At 39.9% G+C, this 22,087-nt stretch overlaps 1 protein-coding gene across 6 annotated transcripts in view; it reads right to left on the reverse strand.

Moving 5' to 3' along the window:
• The window catches only part of EBF1 (EBF transcription factor 1), a 283,302-nt gene that overhangs the window by 83,693 nt on the left and 177,522 nt on the right, over positions 1-22,087 (reverse strand). For 4 of the 6 annotated variants that reach the window (XM_074838589.1, XM_074838588.1, XM_074838593.1 and 1 more), the window contains exons 7-8: positions 21,707-21,788; positions 13,649-13,790 (exon numbers count right to left, since the gene is read on the reverse strand). In XM_074838589.1, the coding sequence (XP_074694690.1) occupies positions 13,649-13,790; positions 21,707-21,788 (224 nt within the window). The remainder of the gene's footprint in view (positions 1-13,648; positions 13,791-21,706; positions 21,789-22,087) is intronic. The other 2 variants (XM_074838591.1, XM_074838594.1) reach the window with 1 other exon arrangement.

The raw sequence follows: 22,087 nt of genomic DNA on the forward strand, positions 1-22,087 counted from the left end.
CAAGGAAATTTCAAGCAGATTTTAAGCTATAATTTTTGCATTCGTTATTTTTGCCCCAAAGTTGGAAGATTTTTGTTTTGAGTCAGCCATGAAGAAACTGTTGTGGGGGGCCTGAGCCAAACGTAGCACTCTGCCTAAACTGATGCAGCTACTCAGCTCCAGCACTGACGGGGTCTCCGTCATCTTGGGCAGCTTGGTTGCACAGGGGATATACACACACTGGGTCAGGAGATGAAACAGTGCATACAAGAATATCGCTCAGAGCCTACCAAATATTGGCAGCGCTTCCAGCTCCACAACTGGGGACAAGTTTGCTCAGACCCAAGCACCAAACCAGTGACTGGTGCAGCGTGCTCTCCTCCCTCAGGGATGCACAGGCACCTTTTGACCCCACACAAGATAAATGCTTTACTATAAGACCCCAAATTATTGCACCTCAATTTCTTCACCTCCTCCTCCATCCCATGGGGTCACTTACAAAGACACAGGAACAGTGTTGCTAAAAGATGGGAAGCCAAAGGCAATAGTATGCAGGGCACTAAGATGTGATATACGCACAGGATTGCACCATTTTATCTGAATGTGGACTTTAAAAGCTTTGTTAGTAAAACAGTGCAAAAATCCTATATGCCTCTCCCATTTCAATTTCAACAGCTTCCTACTGATTTAACTTCCGCTGATGAAGTTACAGAGCCCAGCTAAGCCAATCTGACTATTTTAAAAACAATAGGCTTGTCCAGAAAGGAGACTGCATCTGTTTAAGTGCACTAAAGTTTAAAAATAGTTGCACTGATGCAATTTCTGGGTGAGGATAAAGGCAACCTTGCGAATGGAAGCCCAAAATGTGTAATATAAATCAACCCTAAAAGTTTGTCAAAACAAACATCGCTGCATAGCTCGCATACCCCAAAACCTACTTAATTTATCTGACTGCTCCTTCAGTGCTGCTAACTAAGGTCCTGAACCAGCAAAGCGTTTTATTGGATGGAACCAGTCATTTTCTTAATGTTAACCCTGTGGTTTAGCATTTTGCTGAATCCCAACCTAACAGAAGGGCAGGCGGGTGCTATTTCTAAATTCACATTTTGTTTCACCATCATTCCGGTCTCATTTTGTCCCTTTTATTTTCCACCAGTACCTTAACAAAACTGTAAATCTCTCACAGCAAATCTCTCTAGAGTCAGAACATAGGACTAGATAAAAGCTCCTGAGCCACAGTATCCCATCCCTGCAAGGTGTAAAAAGCTCACAGCAGGGAGTCTTGATGTTCAGATGTACTTTGGTATGTTATGGCCACACTGGCAAGGTTTGGTCGATGATACACAGAAACTATTCTAGATGAAACATAGAGTTCAAGCTAAATCTAAATTCTCACTCTCCCAAACTGAATATTAGTACTAGTTAAACTTTTATAGAATTTTTCACTATTACAAAGAAAACAGACCCCCCCCATATTATATAGCACAACAATCAGAAGTTCACCTGAGATTGATTCTACAGCAAACAAAGAATTTGTTTCATCCTGATAAAAACAAGACCCCCAACTAAAATTAGTTTTTAGCTGAAGTCTCTTTGTTCAGCAGAATCGAGTAAGTCTGCCCACAACAGAGAGCTCACAGTAATCATCTTTCAGAAACAGAACAACCCGCGTAGAAACACAAAGCAGTTGTGGCAGGGACAGGGAGTGCTTGTAATCCAGTTTCTTCAAGGGAAATTCAAGTACCCTAAGAGTTCTTATTCCTCATCTGATTTCTCTCACAAATCACAGGCTGCTCTCTAATGCAATTTTCTGGAGTCTGAGAATCATAAAGTCAAATATGAACAAGTCTAGTGGAAAATCTGTGACGCTAATCTTGGCCTACTATGTATTTTTAACAGGCACTGAATTTGTGCGCCGGATTATCCAGATGGCCATACAGGAATCATCCTGATAGGATTAAACCTTTGTGCTGAACTCTGCTCCATCTGTTCTCGGAGGTTTGCCTATCGCTATCGGAATACGAATGTTCAGCCTATGTCTAGCACCACGACTGAAAGCGCCTGTTTACCACACACACACACACATATGTATATGTGCACACACATATCCTTGAGTACTTGATTAGTAATGTGAGATGAAGTTAGCCTGAAGTTTACCACTAAAGAAACATATTGGTTTTATTATTTGTTTGAAGAACAAAGTACGCAATATCTAAATTCAAACAAAAAAGCATTTTTGTTGTTGTTCTGGGACTTGTTCAATTCATTAAACCATAATACTGCCATAAATTTAGATGAAGGCATGACTAAACATAAAGCAGCAAGGCTCTTCATCTTTGAAATCTATTAGTGTATGAGAATGTATGACACAATCACACTTTGAAGATATCATGGTTAAATACTCCAGATTAAAAACCAGCCAACAACAAAACACATGCGTGCACACGGCATTGGTAGCTGTTATTTGCAGCTCAATCTAGTCACAGGCCAAGAACAAAAAAAAAAAAGTAATAATCAGTCCCAGTAAAAGAAAAGCTTATTCCCATTAATGTTGCTTTCTGCTTTTATTATCTATTAATGACAGTCTTCTGCATTCATTGTTGCAGCCTGCCAGATGCAGCAAAGATCCATATTCATCATGTGCAAAAATTGTGCTCAGGCTGTCTCTGTGACAGGTTACGCAGAGCTGCCAACGGAGAGACCAAGGTCCGATGGATGGCCTCGGGTTTCCAGGCCCTGAGCCAAGGGAAAAGGTAGGGAATCTGGCTCTTCTGTAACAAAAGCACCCCAGTGATCAGAAGGTTTAACTAAATTACTGTCCTGAAATACACTACAAACTAATGACTACCTGGGATGGGAAGGGTGGATAAGAAAAATAAACAGAATAATTCAATTGATATTATTATTATCATTGTTATTATTATTAGGGAGGTTTGATTCAGGAATGCAATATTACACTCAGCCCATGTTTGTGATGGCAGCGGGACAGAAATGGAAGCAGTGTAACCTGAATTGCATTTCAAGCAGAAGCCCTGATTGCGTTGCAGACTGAGAACCCCTTGTCTCTCCTGTGCAGTGTCTTTCAGACTGTTTCCTCCTCTGTTCTTTGTGCTGCTCTGAATGCAGGGTCAAGTACCCCCTCCCAGTCATTTAGGCTTTACTTGCAAAAACACAAGCATAAAAATATATTTATAGTTCATAGTATCTGTCCAGCAATGACACCACATAAAACCAGCACGCTGAAAATCTGAGGAGTGAATACTTTGGACTCAAGCCTACAAATGCTTAGAGAAGTTGTTCTTTCAATGTGTCTGATAAAGTCATGCTATGTTTTTATTTATTTATCTAGAGCAATATTCAGACCACCTACCTAAGGCATTGCAGCATGTAAAAAGTCAGATTCCAGCTCTGGCTGGGTGAGTCAGTCTGCCTAAATTAGGATCCTCTGTCCTCTGTACAATGAGCAGAGATGGGCTGACACCTCTGGCAGCCTGGAGACCCAGGAGTTCCGTGCTGGCTCCTGAAAGTACCAAGGGACCTCAGCGAGGCGATATCATAGGTAGGAAGCAGCCAGAAGCAACCCCATAAAAAATATTTTGCAGCTAATATTGAACAGGCACCTGACTCTGGGCTTTCCAGCAGGCACCTCTGTTCAGACTCAGGACTGAATGAGGAGGCAGCACTCATCGTTGCCTTCAAGGTCACAATCCCAGGAAGGGGATAATTTTCCCCAAAGGGCCCCTAATCAGGGTTGCTTTACTTTTCAGTGTCTCCAAGGGCCAAACCTCATCAGAAATATTTTTTTCTCTCTCTCCATCTCCTCAAAGAGCCCAGGAAGTTGAGCGATGCTCTCACCTGAACATACTGCGGCAAAGCGCTGTGACCTCAAACCCCAACCCACAAACTAAAGCTGCAGCTGGAAAGATGAGCAGCGTTGTGGTCAGGCCTGCAATTTACCTCCGAGCGCTGGCCTTCCCCCTCAGCATGGATCAGGTAACACCAAACCTATGAATTCCATATGCAAGCCCGGGTTTTCAGCAAGCAGCAATGTGAGCTGTCTGTTCAGTCTCCAACAGCAGGGGAGATCCAACCCAAAAGGGACCTCTGTGGGAAGAGCACTTTGCCTTTTCATGGGATAGATACAGAACCTCTGAGAGAGTTGCTACAAAACCATAATGATATGGTATTAACCAAACATAATTAATTTTGAATCTCTTTATATTCCCATTGCTAACAGACACTTCAACAGTAGTACAGTAAAAAGCACACAGGTTTCTGCAGCATTTGGGACCAGATTTTTGGAAGCACCCAGCTATCCAGTGGTTCCAGTAAGCACCTAATGGAATTTTCAAAGTACGTGGCAGACAGACATAGAAATTCTGTAGCCAATGTTTTAAAAATCCCACTAAACACCTATTTGCAGCTTCAGGCACCTTGGTGCTTTGAGAGCTTGGCTTTAGGTCCAAGAATTTCCACAAAGATTGCTTTGGGGTACCTACATTTTTGGGTGACCACTTGACTCACAAAAATGTATGAGAAGCTCAGAAAGTCCTAAACATCCACTTCATGAAGGACAGTATCTTGTTAAGCATCTCACAGTGGCCCTCGTACCTTAACTTGCAGATCTAAATGCTTTAATTACTTTTGAGAAATAAATTTAAATTGCTAAATTTCAGACAAGTTTTTGATAAAACTTTATTTCTGATCTTTTTAATAAACTTCCTAACCCTATTCGCTTTGCTCAATGAGGTCATAAACCAGAACTGCTTATACTACAGTCACTTTCACACTAAAGATTTGTTTTGCCACAAAGAGAACTATAAATTCATGGAATGAAGGTGGGAAGCAGAAAGAACTAATTGTGACACACAAAGCTTTCTGGTTACGCTCAGCAAACAGTTTGGACTAAGATTTTAAAAAACACTTTATGAAGTTGTACTACTGGCTTTAATGAAAGCATGCTTTTTGTAATTGCCATACACTCCTGAAAATCTTGTATTCTGGATTCGGGCCAAACACAAAGCCTGTCTCCATTCCAATATTAATTATTAGTAGTTTATTTTTATTCTTTACCACTAACATTAATAATTTTCAGATGGCATCCCAGATTAGAATAACCGCTCCAAACATCCCACCCTGGTGGGTTCCATTTTCTGCATCAGTTTCTCAGTTTATGCTGTTAAATCATTTCCTCGGATGTGGAGGTGCTTTGTCAAATACTCATTTTGCTTGAGAAACACTTGGTAGGCACCTCACAATGGACAGTAAGGGAGAGACTTGAATGCTCACATCGGTCTTCTCTCCATTCAATGAGAAGACGTGCAGCCTGAGATGCAAAAAATACTGAGTTCATTACTTGTGAAGTTTTCTAATCAGAATATTCTAAATTTTCATCTAAATAAAATTTTCATCTAAATAAAACTTTAATCCTGAGATTGTTAGCACTCAGCTGATTCACAGCTTTGGATATGAAGTGCCATGGGAACAGAGACCTTTCATAATCACCAATTGCTCTGGGGTATTTAAATACTGAGGTGCTTAACATGAAACACTGGGAAGTGTCCAGACACCTGCAAACTGCTGTGAACACCATTCTTTGATAATCATGACCTTTTATGACATCCAGATGAGTTCTCAAAAAATCACTAGTTCTTGGCCTTCATTTACAAACCACAATTCACAAAATCCTTTTCCTTTGTACTCTGCCCAAATCAGCAGGGGACTGGAGTGAAAAAACATCTTTTCCCAACATAAAGGTATCCTATAATTAAAAATCTAAGTTAGAGGAATTCAGAAATAATATTAATGATATTACAATAATATAATGTTTTGTCATTTGCTGGGAAGGTTGGAAAAACAAGGTCTGGCAGAACTTCACTGCCATACGGTGCAGAATCTCTCAAACATTTCTCTAATCCTAATGTCATTCTTCTCCCCTATGATGCCATTGTATTAGTGACACGGTGGCCAGCAAAGCAAATTGAAATGTAATGAATGTTCATTATCTATGAATATTCATTGCCTATTTGAGTGCTACTGAATGTTCTCCTGTACTGGTAGTTGTGAAGTTTCTGCAAAACAGTGTAGGTAAGGTTTTTCTACTTGCGTAACTGTACTCCGATTCCTCTGAGGTCTGAAGAGAAACCTCAAACCTTCAGAAAGTGGTTGGTCTAACTCTCCAGGTAAGAGTCAACTCTCATGGTGGTTGGAGAATTTCCATCTGAACTTTTCTCCCTTATCTGTCTGCTGTAACAAAAGTTTTTTTCACACAAATCTTTGTCAAATTTTAATGACAGTTTTCCCCATGTTTTCTTTTTTTTTGCAATTTTGGGAGCACAGTTCTGAAAGCTCCTCTGGGAAATTCACAAAATGTGCTCTACCTTCATCCAGGTACTATTTTTCCATGAATTCACGACATCCTCATAACAATAGAGAGTAACAACACATCACAGCTTGACATCGTTTAGATATTTTGGGGGAAGGGCTGTTTTATTTTTCATTTATTTGAAAAACATGAAGGGCAGCTGCTCATGGGTAGAAACTGCCACACCTTATCTTTTCAAAATCAAGGTGTCTCCCGCTTCCATTGTAGCATTTTTTCCTTTTTCAATTAGATGTGACACTAGATCCCTGATAAGTGATTGTCAAGCAGGAATCCTTTCTAACTGTGGTAATTGGAGTACCCAAACTTGACTTTTCAGGAGGTATTTCCATGGGCATTATGTAACAGCAATTATTTTTATTAAATACTAGAATACTTTAAATGGTATCTCTTACGTCTCCTGCGACATGGTGGCAGCAGTGTTAGTACACATATGTTATGAAGAAATGTTTAAACAATGAAAAAAAAAATCAGAAACTCAAACCTCCAACTTCATTAAATACCTACAGCCTAATGGCAGAACTGAAATTCTGGAAACTCCTCGCCCAAATCAACCATTAAAAAATCCACCTCCCAGAAAATCACTTAAATCTTGTCTTCATTTAGCCTCAGACTAAAATAAAACTGCTCCATCCAGATATTCTAGGCTTTTGAGTACCTCTCCTTAATGGCCGATTTATGAGCCAGACAAATAGAAGATTTTCTGCTTTCTGTTTGACATGACTAGCTGCAAGAAGGGCAGCTCCACTTACCCACCCACCTACCCACCCAGTTCTTGTGAAATTCTCAGTAATATCCAAAGAGGAAGCAGGGGTCTGCGCCTGCAGCCAGATACTCTGCTCTGGTGAAGATTAAAAAAAAGACATCAGCATAATTCAGTTAACACAGTTTTGGCTACCTAAATGGAAGCTGTAGGAATCTGAGCTCTGCTGTGTTTTGCTAACCTGATGGATCCCAAGATTTTACTCCCAAAGGGACTATTTTGATCACACAGCCTGACATACTGCGTAGCGCCCACCAGAGAACCTCACCCAGCAATTCCTGGGTGAGGAATTACTCAAATTCTTGACCTCCTTCTGACCTGCCGTATACTTTTCAGGAAGATACCATATCCTGGCTTAACTTTTGCAACCTGCAGAGAACCTGCCACTGTTTTGGCAACTTACTTCAATGGTCCCCAGAGTTAAAATCTTGTTGAGATCATACTGGAATCTTTAGCTACAAATTCTCTCAAATGAAGCACCTTAACTTTCTGGCCATGTTTTGTCTCTTCAGAGGGACAAATGCTCTAGCTCCATCTGAGTACACATACTGGACTAATCCAGCCCTGGTGTGCTCACTTATATTAGAAACATACAGTAAGTCCACAGGGCAGTGAAGAGGTTAATATTATACACTCAGTGAGGTCAAGCTCCAAGAACACATAACAAGCCATTATGTAAAAAATTGCCTGAATTTATGAGTCACTGCATTTATGAAGGAACCGATATGAAAAAGACAACTTGGCAAAAGTAAAGAAAATTATTTCCAGCTTGAAGTTTTGCAATCCTTCAGTATATCAAGACTCACTTACTGTTATTACTATCCATGTTGTGCAATGTTCTGAAAGTCACATTTTTTCCCTTGTGTATGCATAGAGATGTCCAACAACCCTAGGTATTCTTCCCTCATAGAAAATAAATTAGAAAGCAGACATAACTCAGCATAACATACAAGATCCCCTCAAGTAGAGTGGTAGAATCCTAGTATTTTTTTTCAATATTTCCCTTCTAAATAATAAATCAAGCCCACTGCATTTCTCTATATGGAATGATATGGTGCAGAAAAAGCTTGTGTGTTTATATTTTTCACATAATCACGAAAACATTCTTAAGTGAAGCACTAAGAAATAACAGGTGCTTCCACCCATAGATGGAACAAGTCAAACATTAGTTTCTTTATTTAAACCTGGCCAGTTTGCGAATGCAGTAGTCCCTAATTTTGATTTAAGAATCTGAACCTATACCATCTAAGGGTAAAATATATCAAGTGTTGAAGATTAACCTTTCTCAACTTGCTAGTATTCTTCACTTCAGTTAGTATTCTGTCTTGTATTTCATCAACTAGCATGGACATATGCAACACCAAGGGATTCAGGTTGAAATGGTTAAAACAGAGCTGGTAGGGGCATCCTCTTCATGACTCTCCACACTGCCAAAAACATAGTGGTTAACGTTGTGGCAAAGCCACTTACAGCACAAGAACCAGGTCACCGAGTCAGATTCCTGAGCATCTTTCAGGAATCATCAACTGATGTGCCCGGCTAAATTCAAGGTATACAATGACTAGAAAACAATGATACTTAAAGGCTGTCAGTCTCAAAAGTTTTATTTTAAAGATCATCCTCTCAAAATAGTTTATAAGGTGGGGAAAAACTTTCCTTTTTTATTAACCTAAATAGAAAATATCTAATCAACTAAGACTCAGCCTAGCAATCATTTTTGTTCTCAAATCTGAAGATTTAGTGGAAAATCTGTGAATGTGCCTACTGTGGTGACTGTGGGCTGTCAGATTGCCCAAGATGGACAGGACTGGCAAGAAAAGCTCTTTAAATGCCCCACTGCTGACGAGAGGAACTACCTGACGTACCCAGCTGAGGCACAGCAACTACTACTCTTCATTTACTGTAGGAGGTTTTGCACCTGCAGACAGCAAATGGTCTGAATCACTCATTACTATCATGAACTGAAACAACATTGTAAAAGCTTGACTGTCTCAGGTACCACAATAGAGCAATCAAATAATCCAGGCACAGATTTATGTATATTTCATATTAAAATAATGGCAGGACACTGCTTTAGAAATCATGGTTGTCTCTGCTTCCACCTGCAAATTCTGGCATCATGTCTTATAATTTGTCCCTTTCTACCCTGCATCTTTCATCTTTTGCTGCTGTTGAACTGACTCAGAATCAAATTGCCAGCAAACCTCACCATCACCTAGTTCTTCAGTGCTCTCCTATGAAGGAGGAAGAGGAGGAAGGAAAAGAAAAAGAACTAAAACTGTCCCTTTAAAAATGCAAGCATTTAAGCTGCTTGTCAATTGTCTTCCTGACAAGGCCACTTGAATGTATTCAGGAATATTTGCATAAATGCTCACAGTGAGTTCACCGTGGCAGCCAGCGCTAATGGTACATAAAGTAATTTAGTCACTTCTCTTAGGCATCCTGTCAGGGTGATAAGCACCCCCTCTTTGCCTTGTTGCATATTAGATCATTAGATAATAAAGTGTTAGAGCATGCAAACTGACAGGGTCTCAGGGACTATCATTTTTCGAGGGCATTGCATTCTGCCAGTGAGGAAAAATAATTGAGAAACTGATGCTGCAATTGGCTTTACATTCTTGTAAAGCCATTCAAAGATTTGGGGGAAAAAAAGAATTTTTACTTTGCAGCGATATGAGAGTTTTAACTGGAAACTTTGCAGACATCTGCAGCAGTGGACTTCATGCTGGTAAACTTGAAAAGGGTTGTTGCAAAGCCTGTCAGATTCGCCCCCTTCCATAAACTAGTCACTTAAATTGCATCAGAAAGATTTTACTTTTAAAATTGACACCCTGAAATGATCTACAAGCTGAAATACATTCTACTGGTTGGGGCCTACTAGCTCTTCAGTATATATCTTACTATATATGTACAATTTAGAAAGGTCAACCACACTGGCTTTCTGGTTTACCATAAATATAAAACAAGTGAGGATCCAACTATTTGTGAATGAAAAAGTGATAATTATTGAAAACCACAGATTACTGTGGCTTACCCTATTTATACCACACAGAGATGTATGAAATAATTGGCCTCTGCCAGCTATTACTTTTGAAAGATAGATATATTTATTTGAAATACAAGCTTCTTAACCCGCTGGTTTCAAGGAGGACAGTGTGTGGATACAAAATCATGATCTAGGTTCCTAGTTATATTCAGAGACAAGCTACGAAAAGGAACTTTCATTTTACTGTCTGACAAGCAAGATATAAATAGAGATGTGTTGGATGTCCCAAAAATAATCCAGGCTACCTGCTAATGAGATGGTAAAACCCAAATGTGGAGACACCAGGCTCCTGAGTGCCTTGGGAGGTAAAGCTTTCTTTCCAGCTTTTTGGCACCCAAAGTCTCTTTTGGGTGTCAAATAAACTGCAACTCCATGTTTAAGAACAGCACATTCCAACACAACCTGGCAAGGAAAAATAAGCTGGATATTGTCTAACTAAACTAGGCAACCAGCACACCTTGCTACATCCCCTCTCCCCTTTCCCCAGTCCTCACACAGCCAGGCATTCATCTCCATTGCAATCAGATATTTTTGTTAAAGAGTGAAACGTCCTGAAAAATACACAGAAATACATTTGGTCAAGGGCATATTATAGTTAGATCCCAGCATTTAAAAACCTACGATCAGAAGTTGCTCACCAGAGCACTAAACCAGAGACAAACTAGCCATGACTACATTAGCTTCCCATTTCACCATTTACAGATACTGTTCAGGCCAATCTGTCCTTGCCCTGAGGGAGGCAGAAAAACTGGAAACAGGAAAGGCAAACAAACTGTCTCTGTTACTTACACTTGAAGATATTATGCAAGATAAAAATTCCAAAAACTGTAGAAAAATAATATACTTCAGGACTCTAAAAGTAACAATTTATTTGAGTGGAGGAAACTCATCTGTTCCAATGGGTCTAAGATTCGTGGTGGTTGCCCAAAATTCAATAGCATTAAGCCCAGTTTGAGACTTTTCCTATCTTTTTTTTTCATTCAGTTAAGTGTTCTAGACATCTAATAATGACATTTAAAACAGTTACCGGATTTTTTTTTTTTTCATTTTATCTTTTTCCTGTACCTTGGACTCAAATGTGCATAGAATTATGGAGAGCTGGATTGAAGAATTTAGGTTAAAAAGAAAGGCTTCACCAAGCCTTTGGGAAGAGTGCAATTTTGTAGTGTGGAGGTGGCTATTCAAAAGTAAGAATTTACTAGTGGTTGCTTTATAAAGTTGCTTGAGAGATGCCTGAGAAAGTAGATTAGAAAAATCACCTTTCCCACAAAATGTACACATGGAGATATTTTGCAGATGTTGATTTTTAATGTGAGCATAGTAACTGGGGTTTGAGTAGATATGCAAGCATAGCATTATCTTTTTTTGTTTCTTTTTGCTAACAGAATCCCTCAGGTAGTAGGAGTGGGAACGATAGCTATAGTACAGATGCTATTACACCATGCATGGGAATAAGAACATTTATGTATGAGAAAGTAAGTATTGCCTTGACCAAAAGCATGCACTGAGAAGACCGCAGTGGGGAGGGGGGAAAAAAAAAAAAAAAAAAAAAAGAAAGATGACATCTACTTTTGTAGGAATACAAGTAAAAAATAGGAGTGTTTTTTTGAAAGCCTAGACTTAATGGAAAGATTGCAAAGTTGAACAGAGAGAAGTTTCCTTTTGTAATGTTCTGCCTTCTGCTAATTAATAAAGACAGAGTTCGTACATTCTTTACAAAAATTCAGCAAAAATTATGACAGTGGTTTGTTTATTAAATTAGGTTGTTGGCAGGATGAAAAAAAAATTCTATAACATGAATTATGGCTGAAAATGGCTCATAGCCTACATAAAAAGTTAGAGCTAAATAAATACAGATGTAAGTTATGTTTATATAATGAGAAACGCTGCTGAGCTAAGAATTTTAGGTTAGTAAGTGTGAACTACAGACCTGATTCTGCAAACACTTATCAATACCCTCAACTTTACTGACACAAGAAGCCTCATTGATCCCAACAGGACCATATGTGCGGATAATCTTAAATATATGCATAAGTGCTTGCAGGACTGATGCCTGAAAGCATGAACAGAATAGAAAGCTATTTCCACAGGAATCCACTGCATAGTAGAAACCCACACATTTGCCCATTTCTCAGTATTAATAATTTCTTTTAACATATCTAGTTAACATTTTTCTGAGTGGCATTCGCTTTCCCAGAGAAAATTTTATCTGGTTTCTTCAAACTCTTTGGAAAAATCTATTTAATTATTCATCAGATCCTTGGCAAATATTTGTGAAACAAACCAGCATAAAGGACTGGTGCCTTCTACACTCAAACTACTTCACTGGAAGCTGAGGGTACACATCTCTTAGAGGGAGCAAGCACCTATTGAATTTAGGATTACAAAATGCTTTGAAGACAAAGAGCTATTCTACCAAGCTGGAACAGGGAGAGGGGAGTGAAATGCCCTCTGTTTTTGTTTTGTTTTTCAGTAGTAGTCATCAACTTTGAGGACAAAGAGCAAAACAAAACATTAATCAAATCCAGATTTTTCAAAGTACATTTGCACTCAACAACTCCCATTTTAAGCACCTACAGTCACCAGCAGCGTTCTCTTCCAGGACCAGCTGATATTACGGAAAAGATTACTGTCCCCCAGGCTGCTTCCAACCATGTGCCTCCATCCCACCCTTGCTGGGGTTTACTGTCCTTTAAGAAAAGCCAAATTGCCTTGCACCATTTCTCCTTCAATCATTTCAGCAAAATAAGCTAGATTGACATAGAATTATTATTTAAACAGTTTAACTCAAATGAACTTCTTTGGAGAGAAGGAGACTAGGGAGCAATCAGACAAACATCTTAGCTGGCATGTCCATGGTGGAGAATAGCCTGCAGCAGGGAGGAAAGACAGGCAGCTATGGCATGCAGGGAAGAGCAGTCTCCTCAGCTGGCACAGCTGGAGCCAGAAGAGAACATCCATCCGTGGCTTGAGTAAGCAGATGGATTTCCAAAAGGGCTCTGCTTTCATTTAGGGTAATTCAAAGGAACAGCTGGATCTCCTAGAGCTCAGCACTCTATAGATAGAAGAAATCCAATCTGAAATTTGGGTGCTGAAAACTTCAGAAAATATGCAACATCCTTTCGATGCACGGTCAAAAATCAAGCCAATTTGGAAAAGATCAGACTCCAATTTTGGGTGCCGAATAGATGCAACCAAAAAAAAAAAACCCAAAAAAACCCAGAAGAAGTCACCACACTTCACAGACACACAGGACAAACTCCGCACCCATGTTTGCTTACTGGTTTGTCATTTCACTACATTTAGGGCTGACCTACTTGAAAAACTCCCCCTTTGGTCTGGAGACCAGTCTCTTTAAAATACCTGGTCCCAAAGGTATAAACTCTTACAGGACAATTTGAAACCAGTTGCCACAGACATAAACCAAATAAATCCACATTTAAAGTAGCAATGCCAACCAAGAAAATGATATGCCTACCATGTTCCAGATAAGAAGGCGTACCTTCCGAGGGATCAAGTCTTCGAGCTCTCCGCCCGTGCTTGGAATTGTTGTGTACAAACATATTGTCCGACACTGCCAACACATGGCCATCAACATTGACTGTTGTAGACACCACAACCTGCAAGCACAAGAGCAAAATGGAGGAAAATTTGGAGATATATATATATATGTTTTTTAAGAAGCACAGAGTGTAATAAACTCAGTTAAATAAATAACAGCTGGGAGCTGTAGAAAATTGCATAGCTATTTCGCATAATAACTGGTGCTTATGCTGTACAAATCTAACAAGAGACGCTATTGATGAGTGGGTCTTTGGCATCGAAAGCTTTTGATGCAGTTTTAAGTCAAATTGCAGAGTTTGTAGCTGCATGGCAGACAGCATGCTGTTAACCATCATTTTAACAAGAGGATCTTTATTAAGTATTTTTTCCCCTATATACAAGGGCAGCTGTGTTTCACCCTAAATTATCCTTCAGTTTCCATGCTGAAGTAGATAGAGCTGTTGACATTGCAAATGAGAATCGATTCAGAATAAAAGAAAACAAAAGTATATTTTGTGAAGTTGTAATGAGAGTTGTTGCATGCCTCCCCCTCCCCCTTTACTACTGCTCTCCCCGCAGTACAGTCACTACAGGTTGTTGGACTTGCCCAAATTTCTCCCGAGCTCTATCTTAGGGAGTACGTATAGGCATGTTTGTGTACACACACACGCTTGACAGTGGGGTCTTGATCTGGAGAACACAACCCTATTCATCCAGCATTAGAATTATTTGTATTTCTCAACTTATCTCAATGTCAACACCTGGGATTTGGTTTGAGGTGAGGGGAGCGACACAGAGAAGCACTGCCTGCAGGCAGGATCCAACATTTCTGCTCCCCAGAGCAGCTCGGGGTGGGAGAGGAGCCAACCCAGTGGGGGCAAACAGGTAGGTTTTGGGTCCAGAGTAGAAGACCCAACTGCTCAGAGGTGTGCAAAGGGACCTGTCAACACTGAGGCTCAGCAGGCACCATCCTATAGGAAATCCCTGTTCAGGCTGAGGGCACCCAAGCCACGAATCATCGTGGAGAAAATGGGGGGATGCATGGGGCAAGTCCCTGGTAGAGATGCAAGCTCATCACACCAGGTTTCCTCCCACTCCACTCAGACCAAGCGACCTCATAGCTTCCCTGTTTTTCATTCAGCCACACCCTCCCACAGTCTTTTCCCGACAAAGTATGGCATTCCCAGGGTTTTACCCCAGTCAAAGATTTGGCCTTCAGCTGGCTGCTGGTTTGCCAGCAGCACAAATTGCCTTCAAGAACTTCAACTAAAACAATAAGAAGAAATGACCTACACTTCTCCTTACATTAAACAGGGAAAGGGATTAAAAACTGAAACCCATAGAGATATGTTTATTCATGCGACCTCTTACAACCAAATATAATAATTGTCTGTTAATTGCAGTTTCAGCTCCCACCTCATGCTTCGACATGTGAAACAGCAATCAGCAGCTCCTGTTTAATCCACCTATTATGTTGACTAATTAACTTTGCTCGACAGTTTATTTCTTCCTCCATTATCAGGCCCTGTCAGCCGCAAGCACACTGCCGCAAAGGGGGACCTCAGCCCTTTTGATTGATCACCGATAGATTGACATGCAGATTAATTTAATTAGAATCACCTCACTTGAGAAATGAAAGACAATGGCAAGGGGGCTAATAGATCTGCTCTTATAATGAGGCAAGCCTCCAGAGCCACGGCAGAGGATTTCTGATTTATTTTGCTGAATTCCCCAGTCGCTCTGAAAGGCTCTCGCTTTAATTGTTCTTGGTTTTGAGAGGCTTTAGCCTCTGAAGAGGTGAAATGCTTTACAAGGATTGGCAAACATTGCTTCAACTCTCTCAGGAAGCTGCTGCCTCTCAAAGTTGGTCAAATGGGGACACTTAAAGGATCGCTTACAACAATTCAATTTCATCACTTGAATTGGATCTAAAAAAAAAGGTAAAGAAAAAATTTTCCACATATTTCTGACCACCAATTAAAATGCTCAAAAATATAAAGTAAGCAAAGCTGCTGAACTACCCACAGCTAATCTGGAAGTCTTTGTCTTTAAAAAGAGGAATACAAAAGAGGATAGTTTACATCTAAAGGATCCTAAAACTGTCCCTCAGAATGGCATTCCAGGCAATAGACTTTTGTGCGTGTTTTAAGTGAAAGATATTAAAATACAGAATAAATGATTCAAGAGCTCTTACAGATGGAAATTTGGGAAAAAGAAAGCACCAAATACTATAGGCAAGTTTTTCTGAAATCAAACTAAGGGGAAAAAAAACCCAAGCCCTATATATAAAATTCCAAAAGGGATTTCAAAAGTAATTTATCCATTGCATTCCTGAGGGATAGAATAAAGTTTATGATATTTTCAATAAAATATGATCTTATAGTAAGTGGCTCAGGGTTTGCAATCTTATTTGTGCACTTGCAACCATTGTAAATTCTTTGCACCTGGGATTTTGAGCCAAATCCTTAGCTGGCATTGCCTGTCACAGCTCCATGATTTATGCCACCTCCTAATCTTCTTCTATGGGTCTCTTTAGATGCCTATGAGAATTAACACTAGTACAATTAATAACAATGGCTACAACATAAAATATTTTCCCCAATCCTGAAACCAAATAGGTACACACAGATTTCCCACTGAAGCTGATCAATCCTGTGCTGAAACCAAAACTTTTGAACGTTTCTAGAAACAGGATTCCAGAAAAATAACAGGTCAAGAGTAATAATAGCAAGGTAGGTCTCAAACCTCAATATAAGTAGCTGTTGCTATACGTGCACCTTTCTAGGGAAAAACTCGAGGAAACAATCCTAGTGAGGTCAGTTTAAATGTGGATTTACTCACACAAATTTCCACACCACCCCCTCCTTCAGGTTTCCGCAACTGTTAATGCAACATATTTTGAATTACTTAACAGTGTCTTCCTACCTACCTCCTGAACAGAGAGTTTGATTTACTACAAAGAGACCACATTGGTGTGGTTCTTCAGTGTCGTTAGCAGAAGAAACTATAAAAGGAATCCCCAAGAGAAACTGTTTCCAGTTTCAGGAAATGCAGAAAAAAAAAGGTGGTTACTCTTATGTATCTGTCTGAAAAAAAATGATTATTCATAGTGCACCTGTAAGAAGCAGCACACGCTTACTGCTCAATTCTTTAAATGCAAAATCTCATTAATACAAGAATACCCAACATACACTGCACTAACAAAATATTAATGCCCCTAATTATTAACAGACAAAAAAATACACCTTGAATATTGTGTGCCACAGTTACATACTTGGAACGCTACAGAGCACTTACATACTTACAAGTTCTACTCATATTTTTAAATCTAAAAAAATACTACACTCTCCTCATTTTGATTTTGAAACGACTGGGATATGTTCAAGTTAAAGCACATGCTAAAACTAATTTGTGGAGAAATCATAAAATTAGGGGGAGGGGAGAGCCAAAGTATATGTGGAATGGGCACTGAGGCATCCTAAAACAGACCATAGCAAGAGGGAAAAGCACACTACAGTTTAATAAATGATTAATGAGGTGCTGACACATTAATGTAAGCACAGGGACAACCAGGCCTGCCAAATCTCAAACCTTTCCAAATTTTGTCAACAAAACACAGTTTTAATTTGGGACAGGCAAACATGGAAAATGATTTTGAGCTTTAGCTTTAGCCCTTCATAGATTTTGAATTTAAATCCTGTATCAACACCAGGGGAGACAGAGGTATGAAAGAAACACATTGGTTTACAACTTTCTTCAATGAAGTTGGCACTATCAACTGCATTAACGTATCATGGCTCTGTGAATTATTCTGCCTGCCATTAAATAGTTCAGTTTGTGAATACTTCGGAGCTTAGTTTAAAAAAAAAAATATTCAGAGACCAGGAGCCTGGAGATCAAGCTATTTATCCACGTTTAGCACTCGGCCTGTTTATTTGTTATAGTACCTCACCTAATACATCAAAATTAAGCATTGCATGACTCCTCATTTTTAACCACAGCCCATTAAGCTTTGCTAACTGATTAAGACATAGCATGTTCCTTGTGCTTTCAATTTCTTCCAATGTATGGTGAGGGAACTGATATTTTTGCGATGTCCCCAACATCCAGTGGCAAAAGCAGAGAAAATCTGATTAAGATGATTTCCAGGTTTGAAGTGTGTCATTAGTGTTAAACCTGTAACTCTAGTGTTTGCTGCTCTTCTGAAAGCTATGCAGAAATGTCTTAAGCAACATCTTTATTTTCATCCCCAGTTGGTAACCTCTTCCTAGGTGTTGACTTCTTTATTCTAGTAACTAAAAATCACTCTCGATTTAAGAAGACACTGAAAAAAGTGCCTAACTTAAAGCACATAAGTACAATACATTCAGTAATTTTGTTCACGTGCTCAAGGACAGGCTGGGCACTTAATTACCTTGTTGAATTGGGCCACATCTCTCACTGTGATTTTTCAGCAGGTTTTTTTTTTGCCTTTCCCTTCTCTGGGGATGGAGCCTTCATGTCCAGATTCCATTATCTGGGATTCATGAAGCATCATCTCTGTCTCTTATGCAAATTTGCAATAAGACACAAGTGGCTTCAATTCAAACATGAGTGGCAGCATCCCATGGAGGGAAACTAGCAGCCTAGGCTGAGGAAGAGGTTGTGGTAACAGAATCAAACAGCGTGGCAATTTCTAAGTGACTTACAAGGTTTTCATAATAAATGAATGTTTGGGGTTTTATGCAGTGACTCAGTCTGAAAAGTTTCCTCTAAATTAAAACTTGACATGTGTCAGTTTGCAAGTAGTTGCACTAAAACAAGAACAACAAGATAACTAGGGCACCTGGGTTTCATTAATTACAATAACATACAAAACTGTTTAGGTTGTATGAATGAGGTTTTTAGTGCTGAAAAATAAAATCTGTGCAGAGTTCACCCATGATACCATCTACTTATTATTATTATTATTACCACTAATTGGGGCACTACAGCCCATCCCATCAAGACTGATGACTTATTGTTATGAAGAATGCAAAACCAGACTGAGCACCTGCTCCACGGCGTTTCTGGAATAAAACGGCAAGGCTGGACAAAGGTGACAATATGTGATATCACCAAATGTTTTGTTCAGTTAGGCTGATGAAACACAGAGACAAAATTATTTTCTCAAGGACAAGCAGGGAGTTTGTAGTACAGTTGAACACTCAACTCAACTGTCTTGAGTCCCTGCATAGTACGTGACTTCTCCTCTCTGACTTATCTGCTAATAGAGACAACAACTAACGTAGCCAGGGCCAGCACTGCTCCAGCACACACCTTTGCTGGCACTCGACACCAATTCAGTTGTCACATGCCTGGACATCTCAGACACGCAGAGAAATGTATGTCCTTCCACGCTCACAACTGCTTTTATGTTAGGCTTATCACACTACTACATTTGCAAGCAAAGTTCAGGATAAGACTTCCTAATTAATTTCTATATGTGAGTCTGAATGAAGCCTCACACACAGGTCACCTGAATCAACACATTCTCTGCCTCTTCCCTGTACTTTCTTAAGTCTCTTACACCATATAATAATCAGACAATTCCCTGCTGCAGGAAAAAAAACCCCAAAACTACTAAGGAAATAAATTTACCGCAGGGCTGGCCCTTAGATAGTGCAAGACTCGTATCCCTGTCTCTTCACTGTTTTTCCCACCAAAACCACAATCTGCATTCTAATAACTCCTAGCAACTTTTGGGGACTGATGAATGAGAGACCATGGCCAAAAAATGGACAAACCTTTGGACAGCTTAACAGTCCAGCACAGGTAGGGGAATGAAGTAAAGAAAGGGAAAGGCTCAAATTTTTTTGTGTAAAAAGCATATACTACTATTTAAAAAGTACCTGGAAATACCTTACTCTCATGGTTTTTAACCAGAACTTTGACATAAGTATTAGAGACCTCGTAAGTCACTGGCAATATTTCAAATGTAGCTGATAGCAAACCCTCTATTGACTTCACAGGGGCCCAGACTTCATTTGGTTCCTACACAACATTGTCTCAAACATCCAGGTGCACCATACCATTGAGATACTATGTGTATGTTTGGTCCTTTACACCCCAAAAAATGATAAATGAAACCTGGACTCTGTAGAAACTCTCTGTTTTAAGAAGGCTATTGCTCAAAGAGTAACAAGTTCAAAATTAAAAAAAAAATAAAATAAAATAACAGAAGCAGCTATTGTAAAACAATAAGCCTGGGTACTTAACAGACTGGTACAAGCTTCAATACCACCCTGTATTATAGTATGAGTGGTTCGCTCGGCTGAAGGTGATGAATTTCTAGAAAATGGTAAGGTCACACTAATTGACATGACCTGTGTAATTAAGCAGTCTCTGTTTACACATGGAAAGCTCAACTGCTGTGAAGCTGGGTTTGTATGACAGAATGTCTTTACAAGTCAAGAGATCAACAACCTTTCCTATGTCCTACCTACTCGCCGACACAGGCTCCTGATTGCTGTTCTGAGAGAACACGCAAAGGCATTACCATATGAAAATCAGCCTCAAGCCTGGACGAGCACAAACCCAGCAGAGTGTACATGTTGCAAAGCAAGCTCTGACAGGCCCCAGGGGTGACTGCTTGGCCTAAATCCCTGTGCTGGTGAGAGTCCTTTTTCTACTTTCTCCTTCAGTGATAATGCCCTCTCGAATCACAGGAGAAACGTAACAGAGGGAGGAGTGTAGGGTGAGAAGCCGAGGGCTCTGCCATGCTAACGCTAGCTCTTACACCGATTAATTTAATCCCTGTGGCCACATCTCCTCAGTTCTGCACTTCTATGCTCAGAGGGGTAAATAACACCCTTCTGCTTTCCAGAATTGTTGCAATTAAGCAGTTCAACAAAAGACATATGTTCTACATATAAATAATATTACCATTTACATAGCATCTAGAAATTTTATTTAAATGCAACAATGCTGGAAAAGAAGGAAACAAGGTCCTGAGCTACTGCAGAAAGCAGCTGTCTTTTGGAGTTGTGTTCTTCCAGAGACCCATGTAGTCTATGGGACAAATCTCCCATTTCTTTCTCAGAACCCTGAGGTGAATCCCCACTGACAGACTCTATCATGTTTTCTACCTGGGCCATATACACTCATCCTATCAAAAGAGAAGGTCCTTTGGCTCTCTAGTCCATATTTTTATTCAGCACATTCTCAGGTAAAGCATTATTGGCACAGTCAAAGGACCACGTCTTCAGTAAAGGGGTTGGAGCAACAATTTCTCAGCACTGCCACCATACCACTCTGCTGCCAGCACTGCGGAAGGCAAGTGCAGACCATCTTCCCAAGGGACAGTGAGGTACTTGATCCGAAAAGTAGTCATGGACATAGGTGTAGCATAAAAAAATGTCCTTAACCACCTGAAGCTGCGTTGATACTATAGTTCCCAAGCCCCACTGTCACATGCTGCAACAGCAGGGAAATACCAGCCCAAAACATCCCAAGAAAGATACAGCCAATGGCAGGTTTTTTTCCAAGTGCCGATTACAGGGATGGCCCTTCATCCCACTGATGCACTTTTATGGGTCTTTAACACTGCTGAAGAATAACTGCTGAAGTGTAGTCACAAGCCTGATTTTATTAATTGCTCTTATATCCTCCTCTGCCCTTTCCAATAAACACGGTGCTCATGTGTTTACATGAAGGCAAATAGTTCCCCAGGTAGAAGGGAATATCTCAGAGCAGGGTAGCCCCATAACCTAAAACAATAGTGAGATCATTTTGATTTTTCCTTTTCACGCTTTCACTTCCCGTGGAGGTGACATTATCTCCAAAAGTTCTCTTGTCCACTGCAAGAAAACCCAACTACTTCCTGCCGATTCTGCTGTGACAAGAAGTCCTCAGGCAATATTCTGTGACCTTATGTTTTTAGCATCTTCCAGTGAATTACTAGGTTAGTTTGGGTCAAAGTACTTCTGTCCCTGACAGCTGCTGATTTTTAAAGGAGGAAGCATGTCCGACTGACCTGGAATCGACGCATGTCTCGAGGGTTTCCTGCATTTTTTAAGCAATTTTGGTTACATTTGAGGAAAAATTTCAAGAAGAACCTGTGGAGAAAGAGAAACGGACATTAACATCTTATGAACAGTTCATAGTAGTACTATGTAACATCTGCACATTTGGTCCAACAAAGGCTTATTTACATTAGTATTCTGAACTCAGAATATCATCCCACTGACCATCCAAAGAGGGAGCAGACCTTACATGGGCCCCAATCCAGCAAAACATGTAAGTACATCCTAAACATTTAAGCATTGAATTAATAGATCTGTTGTGTCAGTCATTAAATTTTGCAGAGTCAGTCCCTCTATCACGCTTAATGGCCAGCCTCACTGTGCCATCTGTA

This window comes from Strix aluco, chromosome 13 (genome assembly GCF_031877795.1).
Source record: "Strix aluco isolate bStrAlu1 chromosome 13, bStrAlu1.hap1, whole genome shotgun sequence".
NCBI lineage: Eukaryota > Metazoa > Chordata > Aves > Strigiformes > Strigidae > Strix > Strix aluco.